Raw genomic sequence first — 25820 nt, forward strand, 5'->3', positions numbered from 1 at the left:
ATTGCAAGATGACAAGTTAGTTAAAAGAAAATAATTTGTCACACTTGTTTTTTTTTCTAGTTATTCATGCCTATTTAATGATTACAAAAATAAACATGTTCCTTGCATTTGTTTCATGTCCTAGGAGACAATTGGTGAACCTTTCTATTTGCTAGTGACAACCCTCAATCAGAGGATAAACAAAGGACCTGTTGACGCAATAACTTGCAAAGCCCTGTACACGCTTAACGAAGACTGGCTGCTGTGGCAAGTGTCTGAATTCAAAACAGTGGTATGTGTGCCAGTTTGTGTTCCCTCCAAACACAGACAGCTACAATGTTTTATCTTTTTCTGGGAAGTTAAATTAAGGCTCTTAGACACTAAGGTGATGGTTAGGTACCCAGATAATAGAATTGTTATTGCTGACAAAATTTCAAAAGGCAATAGAGTTTAACTAGCTGGTATTTCACCAGTATACATTTCACAAATAGCACTCACTCCTCGCTTCACAGCATGCCTTAATCGCCAAAGGTTAGATTTAATGAAGTCTCAGTGTATTAAAAATCCTGCTTATTTTAAAATGTACTACAAAAATATAAACATATGCTTAGAATTTAAAGTAAATTACACTTTTCCAATGAATCAAAGAATGGAGTGCAGAGGTTTTATTTTTCTATTGTGTTTACTTGTGGCTAATCTTCAGGCAGCAATAATTTGCTGTGGGTTTCCATGTTATTAGCTCCAAATTAGGAAGGTTACAGTGTGGTGGATTTTAATTAGTTGCTTGGTTAAAAACAAGGTATCTGGGAAGCCTAGCTAAGTTTCTGGACTTTACCGGAGATTTCTTGCCTTTCTCAAAGTAATTACAAAGTGCTTCTTGGTTTACAGTTGCACCCAGAATTTTCTGAAAGCTGGAATTCCCTTACTGATTGTCATTCTGAAACTGAGGGAGAAGGGATAGCAATGATTATTGCACTTCAGAGCATGTAAAAATTGTGACTTTTTGAGTAGGAGGTCTGAAAAAGGTTTTCAGAATAATCAGAGTACTTTATTTCCAGAATTTCCAAATGATTTTGAGTCTGAGAACTTAGAAATCTGCATTTCCAGTCATTTCCATAGTTTCCTTGCTTCTTAACTTCTGGCTTCCTATCAGAGTTACCAGACATACTTATGAGTATGAGAAGTGCAACTGAATAGTGGGCTTCAGATCTCAGGAGCAAAAACTCCAGGGCAGCAACTGCCCTGGCAGGGATAGTGCAAATGCTGGTGGCTTTGGAGGGGAATTCAGTCCTTTTCAGAGCCCATATTGTGAGCCTCAGGTAGGGCTGGAGCTTCCAGGTCTGTCCATCTTCTGTTTTTGCAGCAAGAACCCGAAGATCCTAAGATGCCACATACCGGAGTAGACTACCGAAATTTTGGCTGGTCAGCAATTCATTGGACTTAGCTCACTGGGTCACGTAGGAAGCTCACTGAAATGACAACCTTTCTGTGAAACATTTCTGAATTGTCATTTTCTGCTGAAAGCTCTTGGACTGACAAATTTATGGTCAAACCTTCTTATAGCTATTTAGAAACTGTTGTTGGAAGCTTCATTTGAAGGTACTTCAAGCTAAGTTACCACAGTCTGCATTTGGAAAGGAAGTTTGTGACTAAAAATTAAACGCATAGTACCGTATCTTTGGTTTCCTTGTTTGTGCGCTGCATTCTGGCATGCATTTGGGATCCAGGGTAAGTTTAAATATATTGCTATATATAGCCGTAGGATACAAAACCCAGTAGTTACACAGAGCAACAATTTTCAAGCAAGCTCTATATGCCTGTTGCTACTAGGCTGTGCAGGAACATCTGGTCCTGTGGAATTGATTGACTTCTCTTATTTATAGCACAAATTCAAATTGAGAGCACCTTGAGGGAATAGCTGACTGTGAAACTGCTGACCACTGCCTTAAATACTTTTCCTATGATACTTCTGTGCTTGCTGATAGGGTCTTGTGGGCAGCCTGCAGTGAAGAGGAGAGAGGGGAAGTGGTCTGAAGGACTCAGTATCAGTGGGGAAGGCTGTCTGCGGATGGATGAGGAAGTGAGAGAGCAGATAGCCTTTCTCAAACTTGTTTGCTGCCTTCGTGCTTTGTATTCCTGCGTTTAAATAGGAGATGATGATACTGCTATAGGGTTAATAAGTCAGCTTTCCTCACTAAGGCCCAGCAGTTTATTGGACTTAGTTGAGAACTGGCTGAATGTTCCCTTTAAAGCTGTCAGAAAAGAAGAGAGGATCCTGCAGTAAAATTACAGAGGTGGAGCCCAAGCACTCCAGCTCTGGCTGGACAGGGAAACAGTTTTGATTGGTGTTTTGTCAAAGATTTAGGCTGGAACTAAAACTGTGCTGTGAAAGAGATTTGAGTGGAAGAGTGAAGTTTTCTGGGCTGGGGAAGCAGGCCAGCTGTGCATGTTTTCTCTTCAACAATAGCATTTAACAGGATGCTGAAGTGGAAAGAGTCAGCTTTTCTTCTCTCACTAACAGCCCTTCACAGGCACTGCAATGACATGCAGGACCTGTGAGCATACAAGACAGGGAACCAAGTATTTTCTCCTTTCTTTGGAAGAAAATTTCTGCCTAAAGGATTGCAGGTGTTTTTTTTTCTAAACAGAATAAATTATAAGCTGAGTGCATTTGCACATTTGCTCGCTGCCGTTACATTCTAAATCTTGCAGTATTCTGTTGGTATTTTATTTTGCCCCTTTACACAGCCCCAGAATAGCAGTATGTTAAAGCCTACCTGTCCAGTGCAAAGCATAAAAACACACCCAAAAAGAGGTTGATAGAAAGATGCTGAAGCACATCTGCAGACACTCGGTGTCCAGATTTTTAAGGTATGTAGGCTCTTGAAGATGCAGGGACGCATCTGGTAGGGGGCACAAACAACGGTGTAGGCACTCTGCATATGAATCTCTCCTTTCAGGATTGGGACTTCAGTTCCAAAACAATAAAAGCAGGATACAGACAGACTCCTAAAAATCAGGGGGAGCTGCAGGTCTTCTCCTAAACACACCACTACGCAGATAAACTCTTGGGGCAGGAGAAGGAAGAAGTGCTGGGCATAGAGAAAGAAGGAAGGATGGGAAATATTTTCTAAAATTCAGGCCATTTGTAACAAGAAAATAAGAGAACTAAGAGACATGTTGGTTTTGAATTGTATTAGAGCTGTCCCTTGACTGGGCCCCATGCCTTTTTTTAAAAGGCCACTGACCTGGGGACCAGCCAGCCCCCTACCGTTACCCCTCTCTGCTGGAAAGGGTCAGATATTGTACAGAGGTGGGCTGCTGAAGTAAATATTCAAGCAAAGCAATTGAAGTAAAGATACTTCGAAAAGCTCTGGTTTGGTATGAGCTGAGGAGCAGTTGTGGTTTCACGCTGTGCTTATATTTGAGTTTTGAGAAATAAAACTGCCTTGAAAGAGGCTTGGATGTGTCGTGGGGCCTTTTCACAGGCTGAGGAAGCAAGCCTGCTTTTTCACAGGCAGACAAGCAGCTGCACTCCTCGGTGGATAATTTGCTCAATGACTGACAAAGAAGCGCGGTGCACAGCTGAGTGTTAGCGTTTCACTGAAGTGTTTCATTTTAAATAGAAAAGCTACACAATGCAAGTCTGACGTGGGAGAAGTTCTCAGTGGAATAGCTCTTGTGGAAAACCAAGGGAGGCTTCTTCATGTAGTAGACTTGGTGCTCGAGCATCCAAGAGCTACAGACTTCTTTTGAATAGTCACTGCTTATTTTGAAAATGGAATTTGAGCTGTTGAATTCTTTGCTGAAATGAGTTTGCATTTTTAGATGGGAAGAAACTATCTTAATTCACCTGTTCAGCCAACAGCCTTTTATTGAAAGCGAAGCAAAGCCACATGCTGGAAGGTTGTTTAAACGTGTTCAACTGCTTTATGAGTTAAAAGAAGGGTGTTAAAAGAAGTGGGAGGGCTGTAAGGGAGTAAAGCAGAGACAGGGAACCCAATTTCCTAAGAAGATGCCGTGGTTGTGGTATTATTAGGCACACTTTGTGAGAGATAAGGAAGCTATTAAAAGCATGTGACATATGGGGATTTTCGTCAGCAGAAAAGGACACAACAGCCCTCACTAGGAAGCGAGCAGTGCAGATGTTGGCTACGGGAGAGTCTTCTGAGTTAGAGACAGATTGAGTACAATACTGTAGCATTGAGAGTATTACCCTTGCTTTCTGTAGCGCCCATCTAGCCTAAATTTAACTCCTGTAACATTTTCTATGCCAATTTTTTAGCTCTTCTATAGCCTCTTCATGGGTAACTGTGCTGGCTGCTACAGAAGGATCACAGAATCAATCTGATTTTTCCTGTTTATTGTATTTCATAGTCTGGGAGACAGGGGAGTATGTTTAAGGCAATTTCATTTTACATACTCCTTTACATACTTCTTTGACCAATCGAAAGTTTTTCTTGTTTTCCAGTTTGTCTGATAAATAGAAATATGCTTTGTTCAGATGCATAGCTGAATAGAGAACAGGGCAATGAATAAGAGCCCTTGAATATCCCAGATGATTTTTCTTTACTTCTAAGAAAATACGGTATTTTCATATTTATTTATTAAACCACATCTCATTTATTATCTGCTATGGTTATTAATAGCTTTACTAAATAATTTGGTTTGAAATTCATTTTCAAGAAAAATACAACTCTAAAAAAACATCTGTAAACATTGTCTTCAAATGTCGTTATTGCTGTCACTGCGTGAGTAAATGTTTTTAAAATTTTTTCCTGTCTTTTAGCTGGGTTCCAAGCTAGTTCCAATACAAGTAGTTGCAGATGCTTGCCTTGTTCTCCTTCTTTGCTGAAGAGCACTGTGACTTTGTATTGCTAACCACTAATTTCTAGTGCATGAAGTGTCAACTGTAGATACTACTAGGTTGAACCATATGTCCTGTAATTTCCTCCTGAATTTTTCCGTAAGTTACCTTGTATTTTTGTTTCCTTTGCAAACTGAGAGAGCTTAGAAAAGGACATGATGATGTTTCCTTATGACTTCCATGTATCCTCCTGTGACTTCTCTCAAATGTTTTCTGACTTTCAGAGCTGATCATAAAAGGGCTTTCATAATTTTAGTCATTTCTTATTCTTTTTACAGTTCTACATTTTGTGTCTAAATGCAGCGACGGTGACTGTCAGCTTCTGATTAATGGTTTCTAAAGCCAGGGACTGTGCTGTCAGACAGGTTGAATCTGATTTATGAAAACTTCAGCTACAGAAGGAAGATATAATAATAATTGGCTTTCCTAGCTCCTCATCAATTGCTTCATCACTTAAGATTGACTTCTGCAGGAGATCGTATCAGCAAAACTGTCTGACTCTCTTGGTTTTGAGACTTTTATGAGTTTAAATATTTCTTCCCATCTGACCACTTCTTTGAGTTGTAAAGTATTGTTATTATCCTCACATTGTGGATACTTTCAGTTAAGGAGTCCATAAATGACTTGTATTCCACCTACATAAAGGACTACTACTCTCTTTTTACAGTCCTGTCATCCTACAATGAGTTGAGTGGGGATGGGAGGACTAAAGAGGCTGCGCATTTATGTTCAATCTGTGTGAGAGCATGTGCTGAAAAGGAAATGCAGCAGAGAAAAAGACAGTTTCTCTTGACAGTCTGAAAGGAAGAGGAAATGAAGGAGAAGCAGTAACATGAATATTGCAGTGTAGGAATAATGTTAGGAGGAAAGGATCAACTACAGGCAGGAATGCTTCCAAGGATGTAAAGACAAATCAACATCAGTTTAAAGTGTGAGTAGCAACTCCAGAAAGATCAGTTCAGAGACTAGAAGAGACAAAGACTTTGATTAAAATGAGTTTTTCAAAGACAAAACACAGTTAGTCCCCATCCACATTTTTATGTCCTACAAGACCACGACCTCAGGGCAATCAAAGTCAAGGACAGGACTGCTGTCTGTTCAGTTGGTCTGTGGGCCTAACCAAGCATGACTCTGTCATTCCTGTGCCAATATATTTTTTTACTAATTTTCCGCATGAAATCCCAACCTGAGGCATGGCATCCAGTCTGCTTCTCCTTCTGCAGGCGCTGTTCCTGCATCTCCTCCTCTTCCATCCCGTCTGTCCTTTCCATGGTCTCATTTTCCTTAAAATTAAACGTCTCTCTGTCCTGATTAAGTTATCCTCAGTTACTTCAGTTACATCCTAGTCTTTGTTAAATCCTGATCGTAGTTTTGCAGCCCTGCTTTTAATACTCCTTTTGCTTCTCTAGAAACAGTAAAGTTAATTTATGTCTCATTGGACTACTTTTTTTTCTCCGTGTGTCATAATTTTCACTCTTGCAGGGTAATAAAGCAGAAAATAGCATTCTACAACTATTAATAACTACCCATTTTTCTAATAAGAGAGGAAAGTTGTCCATGCAGCAACCTGGACAGAAGTTCTTTCCTTCACATGACAACCACAAAAAAAAAAATGGTTTTAGGTGCTTCCTCATTTAGCAATCACTCCTACACTGAGTCACACCTGCAGTGCTCACATTTCAGTCAAAAGATACGTGTTATACCAGAAACGTCCAACAGCCAGAATGGTTTGAGTACGCAGATTTTCCTATGCCACTTGCAGTCAAGTGCTGGCACCTAAAACACTTGTTTTAATTCTGTCCCGAGACATCTGCAGCAGAATGTTGTATCCATGTAACTGAACAGTGATGTCTCTGCAAGGAGCAGTCTACGGCACTAGAAGTGAGTGCTGTTGTGACTCGGCGTTAGCAATCTTTTGCTCATCCCTTTTTCCTGCCTTATGGAAGCAGTTGATCTGCCTGACCTGACCAGAAATATGACCTGACTGAAAACATTCCCTGGAGATGGCCACCCAGTCTCACTGGCACCTCCCTCTGGCCCATTGTGTGCAGCCCAGCAGATGAGTTGTGTCCCTGCGAAGAGTAGCTGTGAGCTAAAGGGCAAGGGGTTTATAACTTGACAGGTTGTGTGGGTGTTTGACCAGGAGTAATAACTAATAGAATAAATGACACCTTTTTGTGCAGATCTGGACCGCTTTGGGTTGTGTCCGTGGCAGCGTGCTTTCCCTTTCCACTGCTTCTGCCGTAGCCCTGTCTCTGCTTCCTCTAGAGACACGGCTGCATGCAGACAGACACTGATGTCTCTAGGGGAGGTGTATTTTTTTGTATGATATAAAGTACTCAGCATAATCTGCTGGTGTAAATACGCATTTTAGCACTGTTTCCTATCCACTCAAAATCAATCATGCTTACCATGACGACTTACTTAGCAACCTTATCAGATCTCTAGTAGCTTACAGTTTTGCTTCTAAGGCATTCATTTTACATAAAAGATCTGCTCTTTTTAGAACATGCATTGTAATTTTTCCTGGTCTCCTGTCTTTTTCTGGTAATTCACTGAAACAGATTTGCACAAAAGCAGAATAGAAAATACACTTTTGGAAATATATAGCTAAATATCTTTGATACTTTGGATGTGAGGAATTCTAAATGCTTGATTGTGTATTTCCTTCAAATAATCTTTATTTGAAATAAAGATGATAATAATAATAATAAATGTGATTAAATGTGATTAAAATCTCTCAGGTTTGCTGTTGGGAGTTTGTAGGTTTCCCATGCCAGGTATTGCCTGTAACTCAGAATAACATGTGTTTCTTTCCCCAGACAGTGAACGTTATCTTTGAAAAAATCCCAGAAAATGAAAGTGGAGATGCCTGTCAGACTATCCAAGTTAATGTTCTGGACTGTGACACCATAGGCCAAGCCAAGGAGAAGAGCCTTCAGGCTTTCCTGAATAAGAATGGCTTTCCCTATGGTCTTCAATTGGATGAGATTGGTCTTGGTAAGAGTGTGTCACTGTGTTATATTTTCATGGAGCTCACTGGTCTGTCTGTGGGGTTTTCTTTTTTGGAATCCTACCTTTGACTTTGATATTTCTTTTTAGCACTTGGGCAGAACGTAGCTTTTGTAAGGAATTTCCAGGAAAATACTAGGCCGTTAGACCATTTAAGCTACCAGTTAGAGCATTGGAACTACATCTGCTTCACTTCTGCGAGGACTTCAGCATGCAGTTAACAAACACATGTTGTTTATTGAACACATATAATTTATATGTTCCTTTTCTGGGTTGTAAGGTGGCCCATCCACCTACGTACAGCCGGCTGATAAATTTTGTCAGTGGGTAAGATGATGTGTCATGATTATCAAGTACTTCAGTCCCTATCTACTGTCCCTCCTACCACCCTTCCTTCCAACAGGCCTGCATTTCCCTTGATCAGGGGGACCCACAAATATAGTTTATTTACAGTCAGATTAGGTTTATATAATAGTTCATATGTGACTCACAAAGATATGTACAATATCTGCAGATGTAAACATGGCCATTCTGGAGAAGACTGAGGTCACCTTTTCTTGTTGGGTTTTTGAGAGCCCAAGGTCAGATAAAAGCCAGTAGTTCCACTATACCACTTCCTACATGCTCCAATAGGAAATCCAACAAACTATACTATTGGCATTCATCACCTCCCAGACTTGCTTCTTAAAGTGTTGATACTTCATTACCTTTTCAGCTGCTGCATTGGCAAGTGATGATAATTTACTGTCATATCCAGTGGTTATATCCACCACCAGTGCCTGACCACCCTTCACTAGGTCAGTCATATACAGCTCATTGTGGTTGTCTCTTAGAAGTGGCTTGTGTCTTCTTGGGCTTGGGGCTTCTAGTCCCAACATGGTCATAACACCAGGGCATGCTTGTGCAACAGAATAGCTAGATTAGGTGAAAGCACCTCCAAAAACTCTGTCTTGAAGCACCAATAGCCTGCAGTAATGAAAGCCACACAGGCTGTCACCCCAGAAAAGGAATCTGCGGTGTGGGAGTACAAAACTGCTCTCATGTGACCTAGCACAAGGACAGAGAGAAACAGCTTAGTTGGGAGCCACTGGTCCAAAAATAATTAGGTGTTGTTTTTCTTTACAAACTTTGGTACAGTGAGAATGCCATTGGGATGTAATTGTTTTCTGTTGCTGTCATACTGCAGAACTTGTATCTGAGGAGCAGCAAAGAGAATTGTTAGATATTGATGGTTCCTCAGAAGTGATGGAGGATGGGATAAGGAAGCTAAATACCATCGGTCATTACGAGGTAAGCACGAAAGTCATACCAGTGAATTGACAAGCAGTTTCCCCCCAACTCCCAAATGCTGTCTGCACAGAAGTATCTTGATTGACCAAAACCTTGAAGAGGTAGCTGAGCATCATCAACAGAAGGAAAGAAATATGTGACACATTAACTTTCTTGCCAACGTTCTTGCCAACTGTCTTGCCAAGTCATATGTTTTCAATTACTTTTCAGAGGTTTGCTTGTTGCAGGGTTGCTTGATTCAAGAACACCAGGTAAACTGTTACTTCTGTTGGGCATTTCAGTTAAAAGAGCATCTGATTTCCAGCTATGAACGTTGCCTTGAATCTTTTCTAGTCTCTGCTGCTGAGTTTTTGTTGCACCATGAGCAGTTGTTTACCTCTTCCCACCTCATATTTTGATTACGTGAACAGGTGGTAGTGATACTTGTGAAAGCTCATTGAGAGTCATTGAGTTTGGTTGCTCTTCTCTTGAGACCTTCTGTGTCAGTCTCTTTCCTTCTTTCTCTCTGTTTCTGCTTCCATCTACTGTCGCTACTTTTTTACTGTAAGTTTTCCCCTCCACTTCCAATTGCACCTATAAACCAGTCCTTTTCAATGCTGCAATAATTATTCCATCATTTTAACAACACATGAGGCTGCAACTGGTGGCAGAGCCCTTGGGGGAAAGCATAGCAAGCAGCATTGCCTGTCTAAGGAGTTTCCACTGACACCAGTCAAAATAGAGGGTGAGAGGCTGGGGTAGAACGTGCAGCAGACGTAGCTCACATTTTGATGCTTATAGATAGATCCTGCAGATGAAGTTAGTATGTTGAGTGCTTTTAGTGGGCTTTCTTGATGCCTCGTTGAATTTGGAAGTCTGGCTCTTAACACGATAATTGATTTTTATTTGTTTAGAAGTTTTGATGATGAGTGTAAGTCTGTGTCATGCAATGCAGTACGGTGCTGAGAAACCTGAGCCAGCCCTGAGCATATTTCTGTCTGCCTGAGCAAGTACAGTGCCACCCACAGAGAGGAACAAGTACTCCTAGCAGGACTCTTCATAGTTTGGGTGGAGCACAAGGCTGCTGAGGTCTGGAGCAAGCTCATTTCGTGTCACTTTACAGATCTCTGTAGGAGTTTGTTGCTTTCCTTACCTCCCAGGGAGGCAGCGGTGAACTCAGATGTCCTGAGTCACCATCCAGTGTCTTAAATACAGCTTTTCGTGTGCCTCTCTTGAATCTTGTCTACAGATTAGCATGGGACTTCCCTCCACTCTACTTGTGAAGACTTTGTACAAATTAGGACATTGTAGTCTTGCAGTCAGAGTCTATGCAGCAAAGGTCAATGTAGATTTGAATCTGATTAGATGTTTGAACTTCTGTCTAACATGTTAGTACCTGCCCTCTTTACTGCAGGCAGCTATTGCAAGTGCTCCCTAATTTTACCTGGCAGCTTTTGTGCACTTCCTGAGGTCATGACGTGCCATGGCTCATGGGTGCTATGGCAAATGAGTCTGCTCCAGTTGGTCACTGTCATCCCTGGGCGTCGTTGTCCCAGCCCTTATTTTCGTCTGTGGTTTCTGCAGGCAGACGCAAGTAAGGTTGGAGGTTCAGTTGTTTTTGCAAAGCTGTAACTATACTAATTATAGCTTAGCAGCTGCCTTATGGAAATTGTGCTGGGTATCTCTGTTAGATATTTTAGTTCGCTTTTTCTGACACTGACAAAATAATGTACGTTTTAGGCAGGAGCTTAGTGGCGTTTTAGGCAGTGGCTTAGTGGCAAGTATCAGCCATTAGTGTATCTCGTTTATTTTCTTGTATGCGTATTAATGCAAAAAGGAATGTAAAGGTGTCTAGTTAGCACGAAAAGGGAACATTACATACACAGTGTGAGGGTACTCATGTTGCCTGAGGAATTCCAGCTTACATTTCAACAGTGCCTAGAGTTTTGTGGCAAGCCTGGGGCTTTTTTTTTGGGGGGGAGGGTTGTTTGTTTGCCAGCCTTAAATGCTAGAAAGTAACCAGATTTTTGAAACTGGGAAGTACTGACAATTTTTTTAAAAATACTGGAGCATGAGGGTTGTATTGTAAAGGTCTCAGGATCATCAGTCACTCTTGAAAACGCAGACTTTGTACACTGATTTTTAAAATGTGCAAATAGGGGGTGTTTGCATTTTTGCGTGGTGTTTCTGAAGGGAGAAAAATACACTGTACTCCTGTTAGACTTTAGTGTGTCTCTGACTTGTGTGCTCCTTTTGCTCTATTTTTTTGCTCCTAGTAGGGTTATTGATGTGATTATTTGAGGTCTGCACTATTGTTTGCATGAGAATAACCACAAGCCTTGACAAGTTATCATGATGTCCTATTTCCCACACCAGAAGAGAGCTAGAGAACTGCTTTCAGATCTGCTGTCCAGTCAGATCTCAAATTTCTCAACCTGTAGCAAATTTCTCAACATTCCAGGAGCGGGCACAGCACCAGAGAGCGAATCTGAACGTGTGATCTGAATGTGTGACCAGATTATAGGGAGGACAGGAAGCCTGGAGAACAAGAAAGAGGTGTAGAGCCACGCTACTACATCTTCTGTTTTGCAAAGTAGCTGTACTCTGTGTTGTGTGGATCTGAACATATCTCCCCTCTCCCTGTTTGTCCTCTGCAGTAACGCACCTGACAAAGTAAGGATGTTTTGAGGTGCCTGTGGGAGCAGTCCGCCATGAAAGGTGATTTAGGCAGCAGGACCCAAAAAGAAGGGCTTTTTTTGTTGTTGTTTTAATTGATCTGAAAGAAGCAGCAAGTACAGCCAGTGCAGTAATGGTAAAGAAGGGCAAGCACATTCCACTCAGTGCTAAAAGCGGTATTTGTCCCAGAAATAAAACCGAAGTGGCGGCTTGGATCATGGCTGCCCTGCATCATCATCTCTGGTTCCTGGAGGGAAGCACAGTTCTCCCTCTGAGCTCTACCCGTCTCCCTCAGGACAGGAACTGACATATTTCAGCACTGAGCTGCTTCTTCGAGAGGGAGTGGAGGCAGCGCATTGCTCATGCTGCTCTGGGAGGGAGTAAGCTTCTGGGTAGCCCTGTTCCTGTTTACCTGTCCTCAGGGCCGAGTAGGAGGACTCTTGTTTTCTCTGAGTGTTTGTGTCATCTCACAAGCCAGCCTTAGAGCATAGTCCCACTTGTAGCATGGTTTTAAAGTGCTGTGTGTTATCTGAAAGAGCTGTGAAACACTGTATGATAAATGGAAACCATGCAAAAAAATCATACTTATAAAATAGATTGCATTTACTTTCCAGGAGCAAGTGTAAGTGCAGATTTCTCTGGCGCAAGGCACAGCTTTTGATAGAGTATCTTAATGTTTGAACTGGTTTCTCACACCGGGCTGGCTGCCAAGGTTTAAAAAACACTTAAATTATTTTGGCAGAGATCCCTTCCTAGAACTGGCCAGTTGTTTTTGTAATTATAGAGGGAAGAATACTAGCACTTGGCAAGACCCAACATTTGACAGTAGAGCAGTGGTGTAGTTCTCAGTGGGAGCCGTTTTTGAGTTACTCTTTGACAATAAAAGCATGACTTGCCAGTTTCTTGTAAAGATAAGTTACTATCCTGGCAACACTATAAATTCAGGGAAGGAGGGGGAAGATTCTTCCTAGAAATCCCAAGGTGGCTAGATATGGATCTTGACCTTACAGACCACAGAGCATAAATATTTTGCTCACTTTGGGAACTGAAGTTTGAAGATAGTTCTTGGGAGCACCAGGCTAGACTCTCAGCGTGGCCTCTCCATAGGGCGTGGGAGGAAAGCTCTGGAATGGACTGAGCTGGAAGAAAGGGGGCCAAAAGAGAAATCATCCCTGTGTTCCCCTCTCTACCTCACCTTCCCGTAATATCCTATTGTGTTGGAGCCAGAGAATTCAGCCCAGGCAACCTGTAGAAAGGCGGGTGCAAGAAGCAGCACAAAGCAGTACATAAAAACGAAAATGTCCAAATAGGGGCTGAACCAGAAAAATCAAAGAAAGGGAAAGGCTTTAAAGGCCGGCTTGTCGGAAGCACTGCTTTCCCACCTTGCCAGGTGAGGCTGACAAACTAGCTGCTGCCTGTGCCTGAAAGCCCAGCCCTGGCTGCCTGCGGAGAGCCCTGCACAGTGTGGTGAGAACAGAGTGGGCTGGCACACTCCTGCGCTGCCACGGATTTAAGGACAGAGGAAATGAAACTGAGAGTTTCATGAATTCTAAACACTTTTGTTTCAGCAAGATACATTTCTTTTTTGCTTTCAGATTTCAAGTGGAGCAACCATAAAAGTCTTTAAAAAGAAGACAAATACCCGATCAGGTAACAAGGGAACTGCAATCTATTTAATCTTTCGCAGAGAATGGGCTGGGAATGCAAAGGGCTAAGCTATGACAGGTTGTATCTTGGTCAATAGGAGGTCAGAAAAATTGGCACTTCAGTATAGCTGACCCAAATGAAGAGGCATGTTACCCTGGCTCTGGGCCTCTGCAGGCACAGTGGGCCTAGAAGGAGGGAAGAAGGCAAAGGAAAGGAGGGCAGAAGGACTGAGAGCCCTCAGCAAATGAACGCTTAAAAATACGGACTCATAGGCAGGAAAGCAGGGCAGGGAAGCCCAGGTGACACAAAGTGCTGACTGGTGAGACAACCACAGGGAACATGCCCTGCTCCGGTGCCCAGCACTGTGCATCATGAACAGAGTGGTGCACTGTCCGGAGACAGGCATAACAAAAAGATGCAGTTTTGACATTTTCCTTATTCTTTCAACTGTGTTTCTGAAAGATTTGACTCATCTGTCTCAGCAGCAGGTCAGGAGTTAAAGGGTGCTTGCAAAGGGTCAGTTCATCTCATCCACCCTTGTGATGCAGATTGATTCAGCCCAGCTGGTGGCTCAGCAGAGGTGGACTTTCTGTAGCCCCTGGGGAGAGAAAGACACTCCTAGCATGTGATTCACCTCATGGTCAAAGTGAACATCTAAAGTTAGGAGAGATGTGTCCCTGAGGGGCAAGTCATTGGGATGGCATTGCCCTCTCCTTCGGCAAGAGTAGGGTTTGTTCTCAGCCATTGCTTTCAAGCATGACCTCAGCTCCCTGCGCTGACTGCTAAATGCAATCATCTCCTCTGCTGTCGGCCTCCTTTCAGAGGGGCTGTGATTTGCTGCCAGCTTACCCCAGCAGCAGATGATGATGATGCCCTAGCTTAGTGGTCCGAGCTACAGGTTGGCACTGGGGAAGTGAGCCAGGACCTGTGCGTTTCTCAGAGGCTTCCCCCAGACCGCAAGCAGGAAAACGTGACACCAAGCCTGCTTGCTAGGCATCCTGAGCCATGCACTCTGCTGCACAGCCCAGAGCTCAGCAGAGCTCACAAGCTTGTAGCTGTGTTTGGTTAATGCCTGTTTGTTCTCTGCTTTCTGGTGTTTAGATGTGGACTACTCGGATGAACACTGTCATTTGGTGAGTTCAGTCATTACACTGTTAAATGGTAAATTTAATACTGAGCTGCATTTGTATCTGTGTAATCTCTCTAATCTCTTCATGACAGATTTTACCAGACTCTGAAGCAAACAAAGATGTGAAAGGAGCAGGTCACAAAGGAAAACAAAAATTCAAAGTGAAAGAAATGTATCTGACAAAACTTCTGTCAACCAAGGTAAACTGTAAAGTCCTTATTTTGAGGGAGGGCTGGTGTTAGGCATGGCTAGTTTGGCACAGCAGAAATAGACATTAAAGCAGAAATTACACAGGCTTCCTGCATGTATATCAAATGTTAAGTAAAAAGGTAGCCTATAAAAATCACTGTGCTAACTGTGAATTATGACCATTTGCAAAGATGGCCACATTTCAGGTTTTCTAATGCTATAGTTCTAAAATTGGCTGTTACTCACACTCTCTGTCTCCTCAGTAAGCACAACCTTTTTTCTCAGGTTAAAGGAAAAAGGTGGTTACTGACCTTATAGAAAGTGAGTTTGCCACTGAGTCCCATAGAGTCTCATCCCTTCTGGAGAGACAGCTTTCAATCAACGATCTCCTCACTCTCTACGAGTGTTTGCCCAGCTTACAGACAACTTCCAAGGCCTGAGTGTCAGAAAATACTGCCCATGAAATGAAATAATATTCTAGGGTCTCAAATTAAGCATCAAAAATAACTAGATTAATTTTAAAAACAAGGTCCTTAGGATCTATAATACAATTACCTAATTTATACAATGCACATTCCTTAGGAATAAGCCCTGCTCACTCCCTCTGGTAATATCATCTTGTTTCTGACCTACTCAAAAGGTTATAAAACTCTTTGCAACAGCATATTACTTAAAATATTAATCAGTGCACAACCCTGAGTGCTGTGTGATACAAGAGGCCTGAAGGGATGAAGATTATGGCCTTCTTGCATTTAAAAATCTGTCCATCATTATTTAATTAGATTGTTGATAGCATCTGAAGTAATTTAGGACTACCCAAAGTGAGAGTGAAGACTGGTCATTTTTCATTAGCTGTGGAAACTAACATAAGCCCTTAGGAATTGCTGGAGTAAACTAGTAGTATCTTATGGTGGAAGACTGAAGTACAAAAGAAAAGATCAGGCTCTTAAGAAACAGTCCTTTAAAGGGCTTTAAATTATTCATCTCCTTCTCCAAAGCAGGGTGGTACTCTGAACAACAGTGCTGTGATATCCTTCACTGTGAAATTTCACCCATGATATGCTGTGCGCTAAAGGAAATTGCACGGAACCGTGTCTCTCTCCCTCTCTCTCTGTCACCTATACCAGCACACAGACACAATTGCAGAGTTTGCCAGGTGAAATGAACTGGCCAGTAGCGCATCAAGGCCCTGGGATACACTGGAATCCTTCTTGTTGAGGGAAGACTGGGCTGAACTGATCTTCAGAACAGATGTGAAGAAAAGAAGCACAAAACAGTGTTGTTTGTTTGCCTCTGTTTATGAATTCTCTGTAATGATGTCAGTGAGTCCATCAGTAACCAAGCCCTTGCTTTTGTGAGCCAAACAGCTTCACTTCTGGATCAGAAATACCCAGTTTTCAGTTCTTCTTTCTAACATCAGTGTCTTCATATGCCACCCAAGGCTGTTATCCTAGAATTAGATCAAGTGCCACAGTCGCTTGGCTGTGAAGTGTTGATGAGCACATGTGTTCAACATGTGTCGCAGATGGCACCAGCGCCCTAGAAAACTGGTTAAACTCCTTTTGCTCACCTCCCTGTTACTTCCATTCACAAGTTCCAAATGCCTTCAGCAACGGTGCCCACAGTATCTGAAGAGTTGATGTTGTCTTTGTTGGAACGAGGGATTCCTTCCGCCTGCGATTTATTACAAGGTTCACCACAATTCTCCTGTCGGTAAAGTGATAGGACACATGACATTTGAAAGCAGATCATTATGGTGTACTTGTAGTTTCATTTTTGTTACTGACTGTCTTGTTTGCCAATAACCTATGCCCTAGATGTTTGCCACAAGCGTGTTGTAGTTTCTGTGTGTGGTTGCTCTGGGGCATGCTCAACTCTCTGAGGCAAAAAATCCTACTCTTTTCTTGTGTAATAACAGCACCGTTCATTTTCTTACTTTTCAGGTTGCGATTCATTCGGTTGTTGAAAAGCTCTTCAGGAGTATTTGGAGTTTACCCAACAATAAAGCACCTGTTGCCATCAAGTACTTTTTTGACTTTCTGGATGCCCAGGCTGAGAGCAAAAAAATTACTGACCCTGATGTGGTGCATATATGGAAAACCAACAGGTATGTCCGTATGATATGCACAGGAGTGCGTGCACTCTCTGAAAACATAGTTGCAAAGATGGAACAGGTGATCAGAAGAATAAGATTTTGGCATGCCTGGGTGAAGACGTGGTTTGGCGTTGTGGATCCTGATAATTTTAGTGTGTTGAACACAAACCATCATAGCTTCCAGGACTGCATACTGTCTTTGCACTCAGAAAGAAGTATCTGCAGGTTGAGAGCATTGTTTGAAGATGGAAGGGTGACTGACTGATGTGTTTGCTCTGAAGCCTTTGTTTCCTGATCTCTTTTTTAACATGAATAAATGGCCTTGAAATGTGCTTCTTTCCATGAGTGCAGTGCAATTAAATTACCATTTTAAAGCAGTTGTGCTACATGAGTGGTTAATTTTAAGGATGCTTGTTCTTTCTCTGTCTAGTCTTCCTCTTCGTTTCTGGGTGAACATACTGAAGAATCCCCAGTTTGTCTTTGATATTAAGAAGACTTCACATATAGATGGCTGTTTGTCTGTAATCGCACAAGCTTTCATGGATGCCTTTTCTCTAGCAGAACAGACACTGGGGAAGGTAATGCTGCCCTTCCAGTCTTTTGCTAACTCCTCAACCAATGTCTTCTTCAACTGTGTAATTATTTAGAGGATGAAGTCCTGCATCTGCTGACATTGGGGCAAAACTGTCAGTGGCCTAATTAAGCTGGGTTTCCACTCCTTGTTGCTCCGTCTCACAAGACCAAAGAATTCACTCGAGTAGACAGATACAGCTACTAGAATGCCGTATTTATAGTTAGCTGCTGCTTGTCTTCTCTGCAGTTTGTTTCTGCAGTGTGTATATAGAATATGTGGAAGAGGGTGAAAATAGTAAGATTTCAATGAAGTTTTACAGAATTTTTAAACAAAGGTCTTAATAGTATTGACATTATTTGATAAGTAGTCCAAATTTTGTCTGCCACACACCAATGTGCAGAAAACACACATAGAAGCTACTGGGAGCTGTAAGAGTGCTTGAAAGAACTCTGAAGTTTGAAACAGTTCCTTTTACATGTATTAGCTGCTCTCTTTTTGTATGCAAAATTATTTGCTGGAGTAACAAGTCCAGAAATCTTATATTCAAAAGCCCTTTAGTACAGTGTCCAGAACTCTGGGGATCAGAAATACTTGATTTTCCCCCAGGATATTTTCATTTTCTTGGGACCAAAGCAGGAAGCATTTGTTCAGGCTCATACTACCAAGAAAAGCAGGGTAGAGATTTTTTTAGCAAAAAAAAAAAAATATATATAAAAATGAACTAATTTCCTACATGATCTGATCCAATTCGCTCATCTGTTAAAGGTAAAGAACAAATAATGCACTTATTTGTCTTATTTTAGGAGTGAAGTGTCATGAATTAAAACTCATCACATCACTTACTTGATGGAAAAACTGCAACTGAGCATGCTCTGTTAGGTTTCTATGCTTAACATCCCTTGTGAAATACTATTACTGATACAGCAGCTCCCATGAAGCCATTTGAAAAGGGATGCTGAAACCTGATAAAGGTTTGCAATGCAGTAAGCATCTTGTGGCCTTTTAGTACTAAAATGTATGTACTTTCATAATTTTTAGCCTTTTAGCTTAAAACATTCTTCAGCCACTTCAGTAAACAAACATTTAAATCATTTCATCGCACAGTGGAAACAGTCGTGACAAGGTATCACATGGTTGTGTCATTTATTCCCCAGAATTTAAACTAGAGCAGTGACAGGAAACTACCAGCCTCCACTTTTACGTTCTGAAAACATGGTTTCCAGGTGGGGCTTCGGCTCCTACCACAAACCATCAGCATTTATTTCTTCAGATGAGCCTAAAGCTGCCTAGTAGGTGACTCCTGACCCGGGTTGTTGAAGCCCTGGGGAAAAAAATAAATCTCTTTGGCTGTGCATGCCTGGCAGTCAGCTCTCCACGCTCTGGAGCCCCAGAGCGAAAGGAGTAGTAGGGACCAAAGAGTTTAAGGGGAACCTCTGCCAGGACAGGACCTAGCAAGGCTCTCCGGTGTGTTACCCTAGGGGAACTTTCCGCAGCGCTGCTGTATCCCGTAGCAGCCTCAAGGCCTTGGGTTCAGCTTTCTCAATCTTTCAGGCCTGGGGAGGGGTGAGGAGGAAGGAAGAAAGAAAAATATGTCTGAGGGACAGATGCTCATCACTCCTGATGCCAATAGAAATAATTATATGGTGACTGTCATGAAACACAATGCACTGTTACTGACGTCCCTGGGTCTGTTCTTCATCTTTATTTCATAGCCTTGATTCCTTGCATGTAACCACTGCAAAGAGACATGAGTCACACAGAGAACAGACACAATTAGATGCAATTAACTATGTGGAGGTGGAACCTTAGGAAATCTGTGCTGTGAAAATTGACAAGGCTTCAAATATTTTCTTTTAAGGAAGCACCAACAAATAAACTTCTCTACGCTAAGGACATTCCACTCTACAAGAAGGAGGTGAAAGCGTACTACAAAGCCATCAGGGATCTGCCTCCATTGACCACTTCAGAGGTTGAAGAATTTCTAACTCAGGAATCTAAGGTATGATTGAGAAGTAGGAACTTCATTTGCTTTCATGTGAAGTTTTTTAAAAAGGAGAACTACCTGACCAGAACTGTTTTCTGTTTTAGAAACATGAAAATGAATTTAATGAGAAAGTGGCCTTGATTGAAATCCACAGATACATAGTGAAATATTATGACGAGGTAAGCACGTCTGCTATTCCTGCTCAACCCCTTAATGTTAGCCTGGCACCTCAGGCTGGTAAATTGGGCTTGACAAAGTAACCAAAGGCTGTCCTGGGGCGTGACTTACTGGGTGCCCGTCCAGAGACAGCCCCTTGGGGATGCAGCCGAGGCCGCTCCTCCCGCTGAGCTGTGTGGGGCCAGAGCGGGGCAGCTGCAGCCCCCCCATCTCTCAGAGGGGCCAAAATTTTGAAAATGCACCTTTACCATCACCACTTTATTTCTCAGAGACAGTAGCAATAAAATGCTCCCTGCAGTTTTAAGGAAGTTCCTGAATAGTCTAGACTTCTTGTTTTACCGTGTTTGCGGAGCGTCTGCTAATGCCTGTCACAACTCCTGTGCACGCGCTCCATTTCCCTGGAGATTCCGAAATCAGATTAGACTAGCACCGGGGATCTCAATTTAACAGTCAGTGCAAACACCTCAGCGGAGCACGCTCAGCCTTACAGCAAGAGGTGTCTGCTCCTTTCCCATCATAGCCCTCTCACGCTCTGCTCTGACAGTCTTTCTCTTAAAGAAAAGAAGCTATAGCTTCCAGTCCCTGCTATTGCTAACAAAATAAACCATTTCTCAACTGAAAGCACTTACTCACAGGCTACCTCTAAGCTGCTTTGTAAGAAAATCCCTGCCCTTCGCTTTGCATGACAGGATTCTCCGCTCCCTTTTGCTCGGCATCCTTAACAGAGGCTGCGTGTGCCTGCGAAGGGAGGCAGATAAGAGGCAGCTGGGGTGTGCTGCCTGGAGGGGCTCGTTACCACTTCCAGCAGGTTGTCTGGGTCTCCCAGCAACCAGACCGTTCTCTCTTTCATCCCCAGCAGCGCAGCATCGGCGCTGGCTGCAATCATCCAGCTCTCCATCACCTGTTAGCGAGCTTACCACTTCTGATCTCTGACATCTTAAAGTATCTGAGTTCAGCATTAAATCTTTGCCTCTAAAAGAAGCATGGGACGACACTCGGAGTGGCACTACACTTTATTAAGCTCATTAAAATTGTTGACATAGGAGACTTCAGAAAACTTTCTAATCTTAGTGCCCTTTTTTGCTTTTTTGAAGCTAGTAGTGGCTAAACTTATCCCGTCCTTAGAAGGAAACCCTCCCTCTGCTCTTCTGCCTCCCGCTTTTGACCAGGAGCAGCTAAACCTCGTTCATTGCTTGCTGAGGCCTCGGTTGCTTTGTAGAGTTGCCAGCAAAGAGTTTTCAGACAGCTGTAATGCTCCTTCCTATCACTTGGGGCCAGTGCCAAGTGGGCCAGTTAGAGGAAGAGAGGCAGTTTATTGCCCTCACTGTATAGGGCAGAGGAAGAGAAACAAAACATCACTTGTGAACTGGCTCTAGGGTAAAGCTGCCGCACTGGCCCTGCCTCACGCTTCAGGAGATGAGCATGTGCTGGATTTGTTTGGGCTTTTTTGCTTGGCTCTGTCTTTCTTTTGGGGAAGTGTTGCAAATCCTGTAATCATAATGACTTGAAAGGAAAACTCCCAAAATAAAGTGTTAGAGTCAGAAAAGAATGTTTACGTATAGGCAGGCATTCAGATGGATTTTTCTGCCAGCAGTTGTTGGAATGCAGAAAAGCAGGCTTTAAAAAACAGCAAGTAAAATAAGCACTAAAAAAATGATTCTCTTCTTTTTGCTAATTGTTAACAGATTGTCAGCAAACTTGAGCGAGAACGGGGGTTTGAAGAAGTCCAGAAACAGCTCCAGCAAGTAAAAGCCTTATTTGATGAAAAGAAAAAATGCAAATGGCTTTGAGCAGAGCACTGACTCACAGCGGCACTGTGGGGGATTTTAAATAAGCGCTACTGCTCCCAAAACTGTTTTGACTGTCTATATGTACAGGGTTTGAAACATTTGGACACTCTTCTCCACTCTGACCATTCCAAGTAATATCTACGTTTGGGAATGAAGTACGGGCAGGGTTACGTATTCACACGTGGGCACGGGAAAGCAAAAGTGAGTCTAGTGTTGGCAGGGCCAACACGCATACGTTTTGGTTCAAAAATATTGCCTAAAAGTAAGCTTTCTGCTTACTTAAAAACAAGCTCGTAGGAGATGCGCAAAACACACTGCAAGTTCAGGGTTGCCCGTGTGAACTTGTAAGTTCCTACTTGTAAGTAGCTCTTTTTTTGAAGAGAGAAAGCTGATGTTGCGCCACATCCTTTCAGCAGCCTTTGCAAACTGTCTGGATGAGCTCCAGCTTCAGAATACAGGGCAGCTGCGGTTTCCTTCCTTCCAGACAAATGTACACTGGTTCCTCTTCGGGGGAAAAAAAAAAAAAAAAACAAAAACCAGCACCAAAGTGACACTTAGGACAAGTGTGTTCAGCAGAAAAGGCCGGTCTGAGGTTTGAAGGCCAAGTGCCACATGGCGGGACTTCTCTTCCTTAGGATAGAAATTCCACGTGCAAAGTGAAGCCGACCACTGAGCCGTGGGGGGCGGCGGGGGGGGAGGCTTTTGGAGAAAGGCACTAGACCGCCATCAGTCTGTGTTTACATTTCTACCTTTCCATCCTTAAATAAGCTGTGAAACACTTGTGAGCTGCTTCACAGGTGAAGCCTGCGGTGCAGCTGCGCCGCACGGGAACAGCGTTGTGATTTGCTGAAGCGGCTGACGAGGGCTCCCGTTGGTGCACAGACCTGTGCTCAGGGGCACGATGGGCCCGTGCGTCAGTGCTGGCAGTCCCGGCCACCCCCTCTACAAGGGCCTCGTGAACCTAAAGCCAGCACATTATTTTTTTTTTCCCAGGTTGTCCACACAAAGACTTTGTCAAAAGAGGGTAAGAATAGGAGGGCTGGTGTAATCTCTGACCCCGTACGAGAAAGTGATACAAAGGTGGTAGCTGGGGTTGGGGTTGGGGAGGGGGTAACTGTCTGCCTTGGTCTTGATCGGGTGTTTTTTGAAGCTTGGCCGGTTTCAAAGGAGGGTGTCCAGTACATTTGCATTGGTGGCTAAAGTTAGCCCGGCTGGAAAGCAGGTGTGTGGCCACGCTGCTGAGAAGAGGCTGGTGCAATGGCTACCATGCAAAGCCACGGAGGAGCAGCCGTGGCTCTGGCTCGGCTACCGCACCGGCACAGTCCTACCCTCCACTACAGACTTGGAATCTTTTCTTGCCCTGGGCTCGGCATCAGTCACACAGAGGCGCTTCCTGAGGCTCCCTTAGACTTGAGGTAAGGTGTTGATGAGATGGTGATACTTTTCCTACCGCCAGAGGCGCATGGCGTAGCGCAGTGTCCCGCGGGCGAGGGAAGAGCTGTCCCCTGCCTTGGCAGCGGCGAGGGTGCCACAGGCCATGAATGGCACAGGTGGCCCAAGTTCAGTATAGAAAGCCCATGCTGGGGCTGTGACCAGCCAGGCACCTACGCAGGGCTCCCAGGCAGCCGAGCGCTCAAAGCATTTATGAGTGTGCCCTGCTGTGCTGGGGGAGCCCCGAGGCCGCAGTGCGGCAGTACTAAAGCGGGCTGGTTTGGCTGCAGTGGCTACCAGAAGCTGGTACTGGGCACAATCCCACAGCACGTGGCCAGCCAGCGCCAGTAGACGTTAACCACGCTTTGGCCGCCTGTTCACGTGGGGGCAAAGCAAACAGAAAAAACACGTTGCCGCCTGGTCTGCCCCCTCCCTGCCATGGGATTGCACAAGTTGTCCCTCTGGCATATGGGCGAGGGCAGCCACCAACCCATACTGTGATGGCTTTTTTGTTTTTGTTTTTGTTTGGTTTTTTTTAAGTCAAGTCTTACACTTGCTATTAAGTTTACACTTTATACTTGATGGAATGTATGGCTTTGTTCAGGAAACTGCACTACAGTGTTGCAGTACTTTCAGCAGTTCTCTTCTCTGCCTGGCACGATGTATTGTGGTAAGTTTAATTTTAATTGGGGGAAAAAAACCCACCCCACCCCACCCCACCCCTAACCTATCTTGCCCTCTGTCCTAAAGGAGTGGACCTTGGCTTGAGTAGCACTTAAGCTTAGAATACCTGTACTTAAGGGCTTGATTTTTATCATTCTTAACCTAACCTTTTAAAGCAGCATCAAATAAATAAATAATTTTAAAAAAAAGCACAGTAATTAATATTGAAGGAGGGGCATGAGCAGATTACTCTTTCCAGTTTAGCCAGACATCTCAGCAGTTCCATTCCCGTTCAGGTGTTTGCTGGCAGTGCGTTTGAATGAACTGTGATAGTTTTGTTCAACAGTAACCTTCTGTACAGGCAGAAAAAAAAGGAAAAAAAAAAAAAAAATCCCAACATTTCCGCTTGGAAAAGCTGTAAAATATAATCTGTTTGCGTGGGTCTGATCCTGTGAACTTCACTATATGTGTTTATATGATGAGGAAACGAAAAACCAGTCCTATTCTGTATTTGTTCTACTGCTTGTTTGCTGCAATAGCTTTAATGATTTCTAGAGATTAAGTATGTGTTGAAGCAGGCCCCGGAGCTTTAGCCTACGGCCTGGAATAGGATTTTATTCAAGCCTCCTAAACAGCGTCACTCTGTTAGTAAACCATTTTTAAAGTCATGCTGGGACGTTGTAACCCATCAAGTGGATCTCACAAAGTGATGTGAAGTATAATGAAGTGATTGTGGCTCTTTTGGTAGGTTCGGGTCAGCACACAAAACATTGGCACATCTTCCGTATCTGCGATTCCCTGTTACCGGTACCTGGACACAAAAAACAAAACAAAACAAAACAAAAAAAACAACAACAACCCACCTCTGATTAAAGCTGTATTACAGCAACCCAACAATTCTAACAGTGTTCTCTGAAATGAAAGCAAACTTCTCTTTTAACTTATTTCCACATGTTTACAGGCAAACAGCGTATTTTCTAACACTAGCTTACAGAGCATTATTTTGCAGTCATCTAGTTGAAAGTCAAATCTTACTAATGTGTAAAGTAATTCCTGTTGTACAGAAGTTAATCTGTTGTTTAAAATGAATGGTTTTAAAAAAAAAAAAAAAGTGCAAATGACAAATACATGTTGGTGTTTGTATGGGTTTATCTAGAATAAAATGCATTTGGAGGTTATTTTTGATTAACTTGTGTACTTTAAAATTGGTTAAAGGAGGGCAAGCGCAGCTTGCAGTGATGCCGAGGTCACGCAGGGACCGGTGTGTAGGACACGGAGTGTGCCAGTGGAGGTGGCAGGTCGCAGCCACAGGCCAGCGCCGTGTGGCACAAACCACTGATGTCCCTCTGCGGCTGGGGACAGCACAAAAAGGAAGGTACGGGGCGGTGTCAGGCAATGCTGGGGGTACGTGCGACTCCCGCAGCCTTCCCACCTCTGGGAGGCGGTGGCTGAAGGTGGGGTGCCCGCTGCACCTCCACCCAGCCCTCAGGAGCCGCGCTACTTCTTTGCTTTAAGGCCCTGAGGGAGTTGGTACATTTTAAAAGGTAAAAATGTTAAAACAGAGGATAAGCTGGTACCCGCAATGAACTCTTGCGCAAAGAGCCTGAGCCAGACTGGGAAAGGGAGCCCACAAACCAGCAGCTAACCATCGTTCTTCCTCCTGCTGGCACCCTTCTTCTGCCCCCCGCCAAGGCTTCCCTCGCTTGTGTGCTCCCCCCTCCCTGCCCCCTGCCATCAGGTGAAGTCCTGCTGCAGACCAGGGCACCGGGGTCGGGGACAGGAACACCAGGCTCTGCCAGCCAGCTCTTTGCAACCATTATATTCTGGCAAACCTCAGTGACCCTTACGTTACTTTTTTCCAAATTAATGCTGCAGGAGACAGCAGAAATAGCTTCTGTTGCTTCTAATAGTTACACCGTTTTCCTCAGAGAAGTCGTAACAAATTCCCCCAGGAAGTGCAGTACAATCCCTGTACTTACGTACTGCAGGGAAAAAGCGAAAATGCAGCCTCCGGAGAGAAAAGTTGAATGAAGGACAATGTCACTGTATGGAATGTAGTTACTCCGTTGTCTATTACTGCAGCCTAATAACACCACCGAATAACCTATTAAAAGAAATCGCACTGCCTGTCTCACTGTCTCATACTTTCACTGCAGTGCAAAAAAAAAAAACAACAACAACAAAAGAAACACAACCCAACAAAAAAACCACAGATAAAAATAATTCCTACACTTCCAGGAAACTTTTCACTATCAAACCAAAAAAATTAATTGATCCCCTTGTAAGTTTCTGTTGCTAAAGTGATAATGAAGAAAAAAAGATTTTTTAAATCAATACA

The 25820-nt window shown here is 43.3% G+C and overlaps 1 protein-coding gene across 1 annotated transcript in view; it reads left to right on the forward strand.

Annotated features, from left to right (window-relative positions):
• Positions 1-21925, forward strand: part of PLXNC1 (plexin C1) — a 71837-nt gene extending 49912 nt beyond the window's left edge. Inside the window, exons 21-31 of the mRNA XM_074575052.1 lie at positions 125-271; positions 7669-7846; positions 9045-9148; positions 13399-13453; positions 14552-14583; positions 14672-14779; positions 16712-16875; positions 17294-17441; positions 19296-19436; positions 19526-19600; positions 21284-21925. Coding sequence (XP_074431153.1) covers positions 125-271; positions 7669-7846; positions 9045-9148; positions 13399-13453; positions 14552-14583; positions 14672-14779; positions 16712-16875; positions 17294-17441; positions 19296-19436; positions 19526-19600; positions 21284-21388 — 1257 coding nt within the window. The 3' untranslated portion in view covers positions 21389-21925. The remainder of the gene's footprint in view (positions 1-124; positions 272-7668; positions 7847-9044; positions 9149-13398; positions 13454-14551; positions 14584-14671; positions 14780-16711; positions 16876-17293; positions 17442-19295; positions 19437-19525; positions 19601-21283) is intronic.
• Positions 21926-25820: the final 3895 nt, after the last annotated feature.

The sequence above is a fragment of the Larus michahellis genome, chromosome 1 (assembly GCF_964199755.1).
Source record: "Larus michahellis chromosome 1, bLarMic1.1, whole genome shotgun sequence".
Classification (NCBI taxonomy): Eukaryota; Metazoa; Chordata; class Aves; order Charadriiformes; family Laridae; genus Larus; species Larus michahellis.